Here is a 14,667-nt window from a genome sequence, read left to right as displayed (position 1 = left end):
GTATTTCTGCTTGGCCAACAAACTGAAATTCCAGTGAGGAATGGAGCATTTCTATTTCTGATATCTTTGAGCAATTCCAGTAACTCCCAAACTGTAAAAGTATTGAAAATTATACAGGCAGTAGACCTGATACATAGTCATGAAATGCATTTCAAAATTATAATGAGGTTTTTATGACTTGTAAAGAGTTTTTTACAAGCAGGCTGAAAATATCCACCCAAACCAGTTATAGAAATTACTTTCCCTCAATAACTTTCTAGTTTGCATTTTCAGTTTAGGGAATGTATGTGTTAAAATCTCTCTCACAGACAGTACTCAATCCTGCAATTAAATACAAATCTGTGTTGGCAACAATCATTTTTTCTTATGGGAAAGACACTGAACTTGTGACGTTAGTTGTGAGCTCACTGTATATCTGAGCAGGAAGGGAACATGGGACAGGAGTGAGACATCTGCTTATACAAAAAAAACACATTTGATCCTAACAAAAAAATAGGTTACTTAAGAGTTTAGAATACTTTTTTTTTTTTAAATATCACTTTACTTGCAATGCATATTTAAAAATACCCCAGCAGGACACGTTCTCAGCAATTCACCAGACCCACCACCAAGTACATGGTACTCCAAGCTTTTTTATTATAACAACATCATTCAGTTACATTTCTTCCAGCTAAAATCAACAGTGGCTTTGTTACTGGCTTCACAGGGAACAAGACTAAGTATGACGTACTCCCTTCCATTCCCTGATCTCCCCAATATCTTGTGCCTGTGGCAATGTAATGATGATGTTCAGAAATAAACATCCTGATCACTAAGGAACTTGCACTGAATTATGATTTGAAGAATCTTACAGGCCATAAACTGAGCAGCTTTTTTATTTTTCATTGTTTTTCAAATCTATTCAGACGACTGCCTACAGCCAGTTGCTTCTGTGCTGCCACTTGCATTTCTACCTAGATTTTTGCTAGTTTAGGCAATGCACCTTTCAGCTGGCTTCCCAAGGTCTTTTCCTGTGAATACTACTCCCATTATTTTTTAGGAAACTTGGACTCTCAATTCAGAGCTGAGACGAGCATATCCTTTACAACCAGACACTGTTAGCAACTTAACTACCTTTGAGGGCCCTGAGCTTATAGCGGAGGGCCAATTTTTTTCAGCAATATGGGAACAGAGGAATGAACTTGGCAATATCCAAAGGTCGGTTTAGCCCAATATCATTCTCTGTCAATGAGCAAGAGTGAGTGCTTAGGTGCAGGGTATGGGTACAGGCAGAGTCTTGATATAGTCTCAAAAATTTCCATAAGCAACAATTCATGATGTTCCTGTTCTGAAGCCTGCATTCATTACATCAAGTTTAATGCTCACCAATGAATTTACCCTACATGAACTTCTCTTATTTCTATTTTAACTTCTCTGTGTGGCCTCCAAATGGTTCAATGGCAACATTAGTTAGGATTTATACAGAAAGGCACTTTATTTTAAAATGACTGTCTGATGATTACATTAGCTGTTCTTCCCTTCTTTTACTACAGGGAACAATGAATATTCATTTTGCACGCCTTTTCTCCACTTAGCCTTAGAATTCTCAGATGTTCTTGGTACGGAACTCAGATTTAGCGCTTTCCACACATTCATGCTGGGATTCTTCTGAAAATGGTTCAATTGGCACCATTCTTACGGTACAATGGCTGCTTTCAAAAATTTATTACACATTACACCTCTCAGTCCCACAGTATCATGCTGGAGTTTCTTTAGCCTTGAATATGCCCAGCCTTGCCGGTTTGTTACTTTAAGTTTTCTAATTCCTCTTAAAGCGGCTTCTTTTGACCCCCTCAGTTTAGGACTAATGTGGGGATATATTTCCTGTAAAAAAGAATTGTGAAAACAGATGGCTTTACTGTGGAAACCTCTACCTTTTTTTTTTTTTTTTTTTTTTTTGAATATTGCTGATATATATGCATACATATATACATACATATATATATATAAAGCTGTGGCTAATCACAGAACCACAGAATGGTTTGGGTTGAAAGGGACCTTAAAGATTGCCCAGTTCCAACCCCCTGCCATGGGCACGGACACCTCCCACTAGATCAGGTTGGCCAGGGCCTAGTTTAACCTCACCTTGAACACCTCCAAGAGTGGGGCATCCACAGCTTCTCTGGGCAACCTATTCCAGTGCCTCACCACCCTCTTAGTGAAGAATTTCCTCCTAACCTCTAATCTAAATCTCCCCTCTTTTAGTTTAAAACTATTCCCCCTTGTCCCATCATTGTCTGCCTGAGCAAGAGTCGCTCTCCATCTTTTTTATAAGCCCCCTTTAAGTATTGAAAGGCTGCAATAAAGTCACCCGGGAGCCTTCTCTTCAGGCTGAACATCCCCAGCTCTCTCAGCCTTTCTTCATAGGAGAGGTATCTTTCCCCAAAGGCCCTTTCTTTATCATGTGTCAGTTCTCTGACTCTCTGGCAAATGCCTGACTTATGGTTTATTTCAATGAGGCTTTTCGTTATTAGCTTTTATGTTAGAAAGGTGATCTGAATCTTTTTTATCCTTGGTCCCTGGGGTTTTTGATGTAATGAGCTTACTGCGCTCCCTGTTTGGGAGAGTTGCCCTGTCTGAAGGGCAGCTCTCACAGTAGGCCTTCGCCCCCTGTGGCTTGGGGCATGGGAAGGAGGGTGGCTTCTCCCCGGTGCTCTGTGTGGACATGAGCATTGAAAATCCCCCGTCGGTCAAGACCTCGACATGCTATGGATGATGCTACACCACCTGCAACTGATGGGAGAAGGGAGTTGCAGGCCTCGCTCAAAGTAAGAACAGCCTGGGCTGACAGTCCTTCTGTTAAAATCAGCTAATCCCACCTAGTGGCTTTCCAGGGAAGGTCTTACAATCTTTCTTTACCCATGTTCTCCCACAGCCACTTCAGCAGAATGCTGTGCCGGGCTTTTCAGCAAACTGGGATCACTTATTGCTGCCACTGGCCCATAAAGCACCAACCAGTACATCCCATGCTTTCTGAGTCGGTGCAGCTGAGTAAGTACAGCAGCTTACTGAGGAGGTGCAGAAATGTTTATGCTGAATTCCCGTTTCACTGGTGTAACACCTAACCAGAAATGGGGACAGGATGGCTGAGCTGCAGAAGCCTTTGATTTTCTTCTGTCCACAGTGAGGTGGTTCCTGGTTTATTTTTTTTATTGTAGTTTTGATTATGTCTCTTGGCCTCATAAGGAAAATAAGAGTTAGGGGGAAAAAAATATATATATATTTAAATGCTTTTAAATAATTTAGTTATAATTTTTAAAATAATATTTAAATAATGTTGTTAGCTTTACTTAGTGAATAGTATCACAAAAATACAAAGATAAGTGATGCGTGTATAATATATGAAAGCATATAATATGTGTACCAATGAAAGAACCACAAAAAATGCAGGTTGCATTGTTTCAGACTTTCTTAATTATGTCTCTAAACATAGCACTATCTCCTTAAAGTCTCATGAAAAATACAGAGAAAATTATAAGGAAGCATCATAAGTTGTTTAATTGTAATTGGCATTGACAGTCCTGAGTTTCCCGAGCGTCCTGACTTAAAAGCTAGTTAGCAGCTCACAGCAGCTGGATAATAAATTAAAAGGATGTGAGCTTGATAAATCAATGCCTTTTAGGATTGTGAGAATAAACTGGAATTCAAAGCCAAGTATGAACAGCCTAAGGAAACAGTGGACATTCCACTTTTTAAGCTACCACGAACATACTTTAAATATTTCAATATAGGAAAAATAAAAACTGAATCTTGTTCTCCCCTGCTGCACTCAATATAATTTATTTCCAGAATGATTAAATATTCAATAGGTAAATCCTATTGAAACCTTGTAAACCTTCAGTTAATATCTAGGTCAGATCAGATATGACCAAAGACTTTACAGTTTGATGCCTGTTTGGTTCCAATGCTGAAACCATGTTATAAAACTTTCACAGAAACTACCATAAATTAAAATATTTTCTGACAATATTTGCAAAGAAACCAAAAAGTAAGCAGTGACTGAGAGGGAACCATCTCTGATCTTTCCAAGTCCTCCAGTGAGGACTGGGACACCAGTGGTGTGACTAATGGAAGCCTGCTCTGCAGCTCCTTGTGCTTCACATCGGTGTGGAAAGAAAATTCTGGTCTCAGGTTTGTTACAACAGTATTTCAAAAGTGCCAAAAAAGCCAAATTTCTTTAATTGCTGCTGTTGCAGACATGCAGGGGATATGCTGCCATTTCAGGATATTGTCTGCCTAAAAAAGAGATGGAAAAGCATTGTGTAACTGTGTAGAATCAAAAGACTGCAGTACTAAAGGAAAGGATTCTCTATCTCCTGCGGCTCTTCCCTCCTTCCCGTCCTATCTTCCCTTCTATTTTTTGACATTTAGCTCTTCTTTCACCAACCCTCTGCAGTGTTACTTTTTTCAGCAATTCCAAGCTGCTCCTTCCCTTCTCTGGGTCAGCTGCGTTCCCAGAAAACAGCCATTTCAGTGATTAAAGGTATGGTTTTGTCGCACAGGGTTTTGAGAGCAAGATACAGAGGAGGAAGAAAGCAATAGCTCTGGAGGTCATGAGGGAAAAAAATGAAGAGATTTTATACACCTCGTTATGTACATTTTACTTCACTGCACTCAGCGATATTGGTTTAAAGTTGGTTTGGTTCAATTTACTTCAATAAAACTGTTGATATTCATGTTGATCTAGGTGAGCACAGAACATGCTTCAGAAGTTATATTTTTTTCATATTCATTGCACATCTGCATGTTAAAAATCATATGACGTGTGTCTTGAAGTGGTTTACAAAGGAAAGAAAACAATTCTGTATGATGATTTCTCTACAATTAACATTGTTGCCCCTAATGCTTCTTCCAGCAATATCAGATTTTATAATTAAAAAGGATTGCAGCTCTTCAGAGGCAAAAAGCTGAACAAGCGCAAATGGTACCTTTCAAGAAAACAGACCCTTCAGGCACGAGGATGCCTTGTTAGGAGGATCCTACTAAAACGGCTACTTGATGAACTGGAACCCAAAAGAAAGTGGAACGACTGACTGAAATTAAGTCTTTCTGGACAGCTTGGTATAATTAGATTTACAATCATATTATGTCTAGGTTTTCTACAAAGACCTTTGTTTAAACTTCAAAGGATGTCTGCTTCCTTTTAAAGTATTTCCACTACCTACATATCAAACCTGTCAGAGTGCAGAAATACTACATACCCTCTTTTCCCGCTCCAGGCCATAGTAAAATTTATTCTGACCAAAAGAATAAAAGAAAAAGAAAAAGAAAAAGAAAAAGAAAAAGAAAAAGAAAAAGAAAAAGAAAAAGAAAAGAGAAAAAGAAAAAAGAAAAAGCTTATGCTTCTATTAAAACATATTACAACTGCAGTAGTAGTCCACTCCAGGAATATATGCTGGGGCTTGCTAGCATTCCAATGAAACAGAAGTTAAAAAACATCAAGGACTTCTGTGTTACAGCTACCTAAAATAACTTAAAGGAAAAGAAAAGCAACTGTCTGATGCAGTGCTATAAAATAAAATGTGTAAGAAAAAGGCCTCTTTCACGTTTTCAAATTTAGCCAAAGGAATAAATGTCATAATCTTGGCAGGACTCTGCTCTCATTCCTCATCCATCATTTTTGTGACAGTTTCAAAAAGACATTAATGAAGAAGCTAACTCTGTGTCTCCTTTATATTAAGAGGAATTGAATAAAGCTTCAGGGCAAATAGCACATTATTTGCAATTTTAGGTAATTTTCTAACCAGAATTTATGCCAAATACTTATGACTCTGGTAAAATAACCCCCAAAAAAGCTTCTATTTATCAGGCTTAAACATTAAACAGCTATGTACTACAGTACCAATTAAATAAGGCAGTAAAAACTAAGTTCTCTGATAAATAACAAACATTCTTCTGAGCCTGGTCCTCTTTCCCATCTTTTAGTAAATCTTCATTAAAAACAAGTGAATTAAAATATGTCATGTCTTTGGATGAGTGGTATTTATATATGGGGATGGGGAGAAGAGAGAGTAATAACTGAGAGAAACTGTCTCTTTGCTGTGAAGAGTTATCACTCCTAGAAATGAGAATTAAAATGTTCATTGACCTTCTCCTTCCACCATACCTTTACAAATGATGGCTACTGAAAAACGAGCTGTCTTTTGACTGCACAATGCAACCCAGTACTATGTGAGACAAAGGGGAAGACATGAAAGCAAGGCAGAATTCATTGGTGGCAGTGCCTATCTGGAGGAGGAACAGAGAAGGCTTGTCCCCTACAACTGTTCCAAGTTACTTGACACAATTACACGTTGTTAAAAGCATAAAATTAACTACATTAACTTTTTAAAATAAAAGATTGACTGAGAAGGTTGCTTGTTGAGGACTCTTCTAGCTCTAATACAAGAAAAGCAATGTTTTTTAGTGTTATCTGGGTTAAATAACTAGCTTTGTTTTAGCCCTGACATGTTTTCAGCTATGCAAAGTCTTTTTTTGAATACCTGAAGTTATCTGATATGCTGTTCGATATACTAAAAGTGTTGTATTCCCTTATAAATACTGCCTTACTGTTAGAAAAGACTTGAAAATATTAAGCTCAGACTTTATCACGTTTAACAAGTCACAGCAAAATCCAAGACAAATACAGGTTAGAAACAGCTGTTCATAGTAAAACTTAATTATACTGAGCAATTTGGATTGTCAGAAAGAAACAGCTAGCACCTGTGGGCAAGGGGGTAGTGAGAGCTCTAATACCCAATTAGCACATGTGGAACAAAAGAAGAAAAGGATCTTAATTTCTTTTAAATAGGGAGGGGTCAGCAAGAAAACCAAATGAGTCTTTAGTTCCTACAGCTGACTTTGATGTTTAATAAGAAATAACAATTAAGACTTTTTGGTTATTTTAGTTTTCTTTTCTTCATGTCATGCCATAAAGAGGAAGACCTGACAGCAAAGTTGTGTGTTTCCTTGAGATCTGCTGCTGTTGAATTACTGGAACGGGTTAAAATTCCTTACTGAGCAGCTGCTCATCAGCAAAGTGTAATTTGTACCTCAGAAATGGTTGTGCATGGTCACCTGCCCAGTAAGATGTCAAATTTGTGAAATTCAAAGAAAATGCTGAAGAGGTTTTTCGCTTAGAAGTTGTTCATGTTCTTTCAATTCTTTCCACTAGCAATTACAAATGAAACGCATAGGGTTTTCTGCCACAAAATGAGGAGTCTCCAAGGTAACAGTGACACTGAGTTACAGACAAAACACACAAAACTTTATTTACTGTAGTATACCTCTAATTCATTCCTATTAGAGGTTTCACAGCTGAGTTAGGTGCGGTCAAAAAACCAGCAGGCACCTGAACGAAAAAGGTGGCGGCACTTAATCTTGAAGGCAATAGCATTTTTGGCCATTCAGGACTTTTAAATGGTGTCGTATCATTTGTAAAATACACAATGAGCATATCATGCCATTATTGATAAAAAGATAAGCTTTTTCTTTAAAAAAAAGGAAACTCAAATAGGTAAACATTTAATATGCTATATTAAAATACAATTTTATGGTAGTATATATTTAAAAGTAGACTGCTAAAAACTCTATGATATATTTGTAATAAAGATGAATTTGCATGTCTCTAAACTAGATTTCTTGGGATTTTCTGGCATATTCAAAAGCAGAGTTTTTTGTTTACAGCTTAGGGAAGGTGTATAAGGAAGGAAGTGAAAGTCTTTGCTCAATGTTTCTTGGCAGTGAGTCTTTGGTTTGCTAGATATGGAAAACAGGCTACAACGCTTGGATAGCAACAAATTAAAGAACTTCCAGGGTAATCCCATACTTTTTATTGACAGCTGTGCACTTGATGCATGCCCATCAAAGCTCTGTGCCTGCAGTGCCTCTGAGGAGCTTTGATAGGGGATTCAAAGCAGTGCTAAAACTGCAAAGCCTTCAGAGCCCCACTGCTTTGGGAAGGGCCTAGCGTTGTTATGGCACTAATGATTATGTTATTAGGGCTGGCTAAAAATTGAACTACCACAGCAGGGATTGAAAACAGATTTATTTCACTGAAGCACTGCGGTGGCCAACAGGAACCAGCACAACAGTAAGCGCATGCGCGCATGCTTACACCACAGCCTATCCTAAAGGCCCAGATAGGTCTTCCAAGAGTGGTTGTAAGCCAAAAGATACAAAAAAGCTGCCTCTGAGCCCAAGGGTTCCTCCTGCCTAAGGGAGGAAAGGAGGCCGGCCCGAGGGGCAGCAGCAGACCACGCACGTCCCTCAGGTGGGGCTCTAAGGGGGCTGCCATCCCTCCCTCATGGCGGCCCCACCTCACGCTCTAACTGTCCCGTCGGCCACCACGCGCCCTAACGGCCCTCAACGGCCGCCATTTTAAAGGAGCTCGCGTGCCACGCCCCGCTGCCCTCTGTCTCACTCTGACTGGCCAGCGCCTGCTGTCAATCACTCCCGCGCCCACCTCAGCCGGCTGCTGATTGGCTGAGTTGGGGCGGGGAGAGGGAAAGCCGTGGCGGTGAGGTCGCCTCTGCCTGGCAGCAGTGGTGCGGTGAGGGGCGGGCGGTGGTGTCTGCCGGCGGGTGTCCCGCTCGGGTAGAGGCGCCCTGAGGAGAAGGACGGGGCCGCGGCGGCGGTGAGGGGGTATTTGTGGGCTGCTGGCCGCGTCCAAAGCTCGTTTTTTTTGAAGTCAAGTTTTAGGGGATTTTATTTTTATTTTTTTAAACTGTTCTGTGGTGGGCATCGCGAGAACGTTATCTGTCCAAAATGGTTGCTTACATAGGTTCCTGTCCCAGAATGAACACCTGGTTGATAGAAAAGAAAAATGCATATATATATTAAAATAGATATTATTGTTACAGATTTATATAAATACATAAGCTAGATTTTATATAATTATATACACAACTTATATTATTACTAAATACTTATATAAATCCATAAGCTAAATTATGTATAATTATATACACAAAACCTTTCTTTTTCTGGGATGGAAAAAAAGGAGTTGTGTTTATTTTATCAGTGTTCTAATTAAGGGACGTGTACAGGCTGTTAAAGCATCAGCTGTTGTGGAAAGACTGCACTGAAGAACAGGGCCATGATTCAAAGCTTGGTTAAAGGGACTAAGCTGTTGGGCAAAATAATGCAAACACAGAACAGTAATATCACAGCATAACGTGCATTAAATGTAGTGGTGGAAGGGGCTTAATCATTAAAACATTCTAGCCATAAGTAGTTATGGCATAAATCTTCTGAAAAACTTCTATAAACTTACACAGACTTATTTTAGATAGAGGAACTGCAGTAGTTTCAATGGAGTATCTAAGTGAAGAATAGTAAGACTTCTAACAACCATGGGGCTGGTTAATGTCTTTAGTATAGAGGCAGGAACTTGGTCAGTGTGACAAGCAATCATCTGAAAACCCTTCTATATGAAAGGGTGGGTGGGATAACTTGTGCTACGTTACCCATTATGTATGGCTTTATTTTTAGTAATTCTTGTTTCTGGTAGCAGTAGGAAGTTATCTGGATGGCTGTTGTGTGAAAAATAAACTGTATAGGTAATGGTGCTCGTTTGGATAATCAAGCTAGATGTAAAAGTTCGCTGCAGTTTACTTTATACAAAACAACCAAGAGCAACAAGATGAAGAGGGCAAGGTGACTTCTGCTTCAGACTGTAGAAAATGGATGCAATTATAGCTGCTTTGGGATACTTCTTCCTTCATTTTCGGCAGCATCGATCAACTTAATGCAGCAATGGAATTAATTCAAGTTTGGTGCAGCACTTGAGCTAATTTGTTTCTTGGGACCTTGAGTAATGGGAAGTCCAGCGAAGAGACAGGCACGTGACAGTTTACTCTCTGTGGTTTAGTTTCCTTTATTCTCTGCTTTCCACATACTTTGCTAGTGAAGGTCTTAACTAGGTCCAATGAAGGAAGCTTTGTTGTTCAGCAGATAACTTGTGGTTTGACGAGACATTTTGTGTGAAATGAAGTCTGGTATTAGCTGTTACTCATGGTGGGGGTGGAGTGGAGAATTCTTCAGGATGTTACTTAGCGAAGCTTCAATTTATTGAAGACAAAGCAAGCAGAAAATATAAAAGGCATTAAAGAACAAACAGTTGTAGTTGATGTTTCTCATGGTGATTTTTTTTTTTTTTTTGGCTGCATGTCTTTTGGAGAATGAGGGACATACCATGTGGACAGATGACTTGGACCAGGGATTGAAGTGTTGAAGAAGATTTCTTGGCTAAGTACTGTGGACCTTACGGCAGAAGATCTTGGGAAAAGAAGAAAAAGCAGGGCAAGGAGAGAAAGTCAGTGAAAAAATCTGACTTTAAAGTCAGACTTTTGTAAGTGAGTAGTGTGATTAGTAAAGTTCTTAATTACTGTGTGGTTTTCTTGGTGTGATTAGTTTCTGTGACCTAGATAACAGAAACCTAAAGCTGTAGTAGGAGAGTTTGTCATGTTGGGCAATAGTGGTCATGGCAGCAACAAGCCTTTTGCTAAAGACTTGATATTGATAAACCTTTTTCAGTTTTGATGTAAAAATGAATAAAGGCATGAAAATAAGGACCCTGGGGTGGAATTATCTCAGCCTCTTAGTTTTGACAGACAGTTCTGCCAAGTTTTATTATATATTGGTTTTAATTAAATTATTTCTGTTCATGAATTCTTTGAATTCTTTACATTAATTAGACATGGACTTCGTGCATTTCTGAAGTCTTTTTTTTGGACTCAAATCCAGTTTTAAAATCAATGGTACTTCTATAAAATAGAGTAATAAGGAAGAGGAATTTATCCTTTTGAGTAGCGTTCAGGTCTCTATACAACTGTGATAACAAGCTTTATGAAAGAATTCATTATTGTAACTTGAAGGACAGCATACTTAGAAAATAGTTGTGATACCATTTGTATAAAAAAAATACAGAACGTATAGTTGCTGCTTAAAGTTGAAGATTTATTACAGCTACGGAACAATGTTTTGAAAACAAGTATGTAGATGATGGTAATTGCACATAGGATTGCAGTTTTATGCTAAACGAAGTCACATTAAATAGCCAATTGTAGCATGAGTTGTGTTTTTCAGTGCTTTGGTAGTTTCTGTATACAGACAACAGCTTAGACTTACCTGAACTGAAATATCTGTGATATTCTGTTGAAGCTGTTGCAGATATGCATGAGGAAAATACAGCTGCAACAAATGGATGTGGCAAAATCAGAAGTAGTACCCAGAATGAGGCTGCCTTACTGGCCCTGATGGAGAAGACTGGATACAGCATGGTTCAAGAAAATGGGCAAAGAAAATTTGGTGGTCCTCCACCAGGTAAGTATTTCATTTGAGATCACAAAGTTGAAGTTCTTGTTTAAGGATAGCTATATAGAATTAGACTAAAAATTCTTGTAGCATTGTGTCCTGTATATTGTGTAAGACACAACATGTATGGAGTCCTGGTATGTTTTAGTTTTCAAACGTTTAAGATCTCTATCTTGTGCTAGACTATGGTGAGCATTCACTTGTGATGGCCTTAAGAAGTCACAGATTTAACAGCAGTTAAGGTTGACAGGTGGCAAGGCAAATGTGGAATTGAAAATACTGTGTGCGTTCCAAGTGGCTGAGAACATGTTTTAAAACATGTTCAGTGGCACAGAAGGGACAAGTCAGTGGTTACAGGCCTAAACTGTATTTCCTGTCACACCACTTGCATTGGCCTCAGCATTTTTTTTTTTACCAAACCTCTGTTTTCTGAGTAGTCAGTGGTGAAGATAACCTAACTCAATGTTTTCAGAGTTGCCTAATCTGTTCTTCATATCTAACATAACCTAATCTGCCTCCACAACAAAAACATTCTGAAATGAAGAATTGGTAAATACAGAGCTTGCAATTCACTGGAAAAATCAACTACAACAGTCAGTTTATTGTTCATACGTTGCTGTTCTTTCACTTAATACTCTGAAAAACATATTTTTATGTGTATATCTGTGTGTAAGCAGAAAATAAGAGTTGATAAAAAAAAATACCACAGGATAAGGGAAACTGCATTCATGCTAATAAAAACTACAGTAATCTTCTCGGTTAACTTATGGTGGTTTGGGGTTTATCACGGTACAAGCAGGAGACCTCTTCATTGAATAGGTAACTCGTTGCTGCAGTGAAAACAAACTCTGACACTAAAGTGTTTTTTGTATATGCCCAATTATATTTTCACTTAAGTCAGTGACAAAATAATTAAAATTAATAGTCCTGCAGTATATGGAATATGTATATTGCAATTTGGAAACAGTGGCTGTAGTACTGGGTTTAGTAAATACTTTTAGGAATGTTACTGCGTTGGAAGACTTAATTTTTGTGTAAATACTATAACAACAATAAATCTTGCACCTTAAAATAGCCATATCCCTTCCTGAAATGCTTTTGTTGGAACTGCTGCTGCGGATTTACTTACAGAAAATGAGTAAAACATTCACAGGTAGTGCAACTAGAAGCCTTTGTTCAGCACTTTAAACTTAATTTCCAAAAAAAATTTAAATGAGCCTTAGTTTTGAGTAGAACTCATAAGAGTGTTTTTGTTTAAAGATGTTGCGAGATCATTCAACTGGCATGATTATGGGGATGCATGAAACTAATGGGTTTATTTTGTGCTGGAAATGGTGAAAGCTTATGAAATAAATGGATAAAACCCAAAGGAATGATTTTTGTTGTTGTCATTTTGAGTGAAGAAACTTAAATACAGGAGGAGGCATAGTTCACTAGGTGTCTTTCTTAATTACATTTTTTTCATTATTCTTGTATTCAAGAGTTAAAATACATGGTTTTGTTTTCTTCTACCAAAATGTCATTGTGTTTTTTATTCTCGGTGTTCCTGAGAACGTTTTAAGAAAATAGGTGGTTTCTAAATCATTTAGTTTCAACTTCTTGGGTATTTACTTTCTCCTCCGTTACTGCTGTGTTGAGTCTGACTTTTTTTTTTTTTTTTTCCAAAAATGCATTTTCAGAAAAGTATCTGGCTTTGATTTTGAGAGCTCTGGAAGATGGGTTTATCTACTCTACTCTTAGCTTGTTAAAATGGGTAACGTCTTCCCTGCTGAATTTAGGCTTTTTTTTCTAGTCTGAAATAGTTTCTGAGTTTTCCTGATAAGACATCTAGTACCTGCCATTCTCTCTAATAATGCTATCAGTTACTTATATATAATAATATTGCCATTAGTCTTGCCTATAACTCTCTAAATGCAGTAACTCTTCTTTTTGAGACAGATTATGCACTTACACAAGCAGAAAGATGGTAGATTCTTTGTGCCACTGTTTTGGATCATTCTTCCTAGTGACCTGTGATCCCATGGCTTTAAGTCACGTTTGTAAGCCTGAGCTCTACTTCTCATTCCTACATGCAGTTTAACAGACAGCTGCATCAAAATGATTGCTATTTGGAAGCTTTTCCTGACTAAAATTACCTGCCTACTTTTATCAGCATTGGTAAAATAGAAGAACAGAGCTGAATGAAATTCTTTTGAAAATGGCCCTGAATACAGAACTGCAGGGCTTTGCTGGCTGCTTTCTGAGACTTCAGCCTGTCTCTATGCTAATAATTTTTTTCTCATAATGAAAACATTGTGGAATGTAAAATTACAATTTTAATTAAAACGTTATACAGTATTAGGTGTACTCCTTTGGCAAAAATTATGTTTATTAATGGACTTCGGTAATCTTTTCTGAAATGAGATCTGTTTGACAAAAGTATTTTCCATAGATCTGTTCACTGACATTAATTATTTGTCTACTTCTAGTCTTCATGTATTTTCGTATTTTCTTAGGCTGGAAGTTGCCCTAAGTAACTATGAACAGTTTTCTAGGACAAGTGAGACTTGGATGTTTGAGATGGTTTCTGAGAAACTACAATTACTATTTGCTTTTTTTTGTGATTTTTGCTTATGACATAGTTTATATAAGCTTGTTTTGCTGTTGGAGGAGATATCAGCTTTGTTTTTCTGTTACCATGCTGTTTGTGTGGCTGTTGTATTATCCGGAGCAAGCAGTTGATCTGGCTCAACATTAACCATAAAAACTGATTTATTCATTATTTTTAATTTTTTGCCACCTTCACTGTTAGTAGCAAGGTTCTTGTCACTTATGCCACTCGAGGAAAGTATATCAGAAAAGTGTTTTTGAAGAAACAAAACAATTTTCATTGCTTTGTTTGGGTCCTCTGCTTAGATTGCTGCAAACATAATATTCTTATGTGTGTAATTTGTGTACAGTTTATAAACTTAATCTGCGAGAACGCAAAAATTCTGTAGTGGTTCCGTTTAAAAAAAAAATCAGGAGTAAATTACTTGTCCTTTGGTGATACTTATGTGAAGGAAAAAATTTAAGTTAATTACAGAATTAATCATATTTAGGTAATCGTGAAATTCAAGCCAAAGTGAAACATTTGATTATTTTTCTTGTTGTAACTTGATAACTGTCACATTTTTCCTTTGCCTCCTTATGCTTTGTCATTTCATACTAATACTTAGTTACCAAATTTTATTTTTTTCTAACAGCTTTATACCCCTTCCTTTCTCTTCTGTAGAGAACCTTTCTTGTCAAAGCTTTCAAAAAAGATACTAGTTACGATTGAATGATTTGTCTGTATTTGAAACTCTTTTCTAA

At 37.7% G+C, this 14,667-nt stretch overlaps 1 protein-coding gene across 4 annotated transcripts in view; it reads left to right on the top strand.

Annotated features, from left to right (window-relative positions):
- Positions 1 to 14,667, top strand: part of LOC310898845 (putative RNA-binding protein 46) — a 36,798-nt gene that overhangs the window by 7,747 nt on the left and 14,384 nt on the right. The window contains exons 1-3 of one of the 4 annotated variants that reach the window (XM_083834408.1): positions 8,505 to 8,661; positions 10,199 to 10,369; positions 11,182 to 11,343. In XM_083834408.1, the coding sequence (XP_083690534.1) occupies positions 11,193 to 11,343 (151 nt within the window). In that variant the 5' untranslated portion in view covers positions 8,505 to 8,661; positions 10,199 to 10,369; positions 11,182 to 11,192. Of the gene's footprint in view, positions 1 to 8,504; positions 8,662 to 10,198; positions 10,374 to 11,181; positions 11,344 to 14,667 lie in introns of those variants that run through there. The other 3 variants (XM_083834410.1, XM_083834409.1, XM_083834411.1) reach the window with 3 other exon arrangements.

Source organism: Anser anser, assembly GCF_964211835.1.
Source record: "Anser anser genome assembly, chromosome: 4".
Taxonomy (NCBI): Eukaryota; Metazoa; Chordata; class Aves; order Anseriformes; family Anatidae; genus Anser; species Anser anser.
This window is presented reverse-complemented; position numbering and strand designations above follow the sequence as displayed.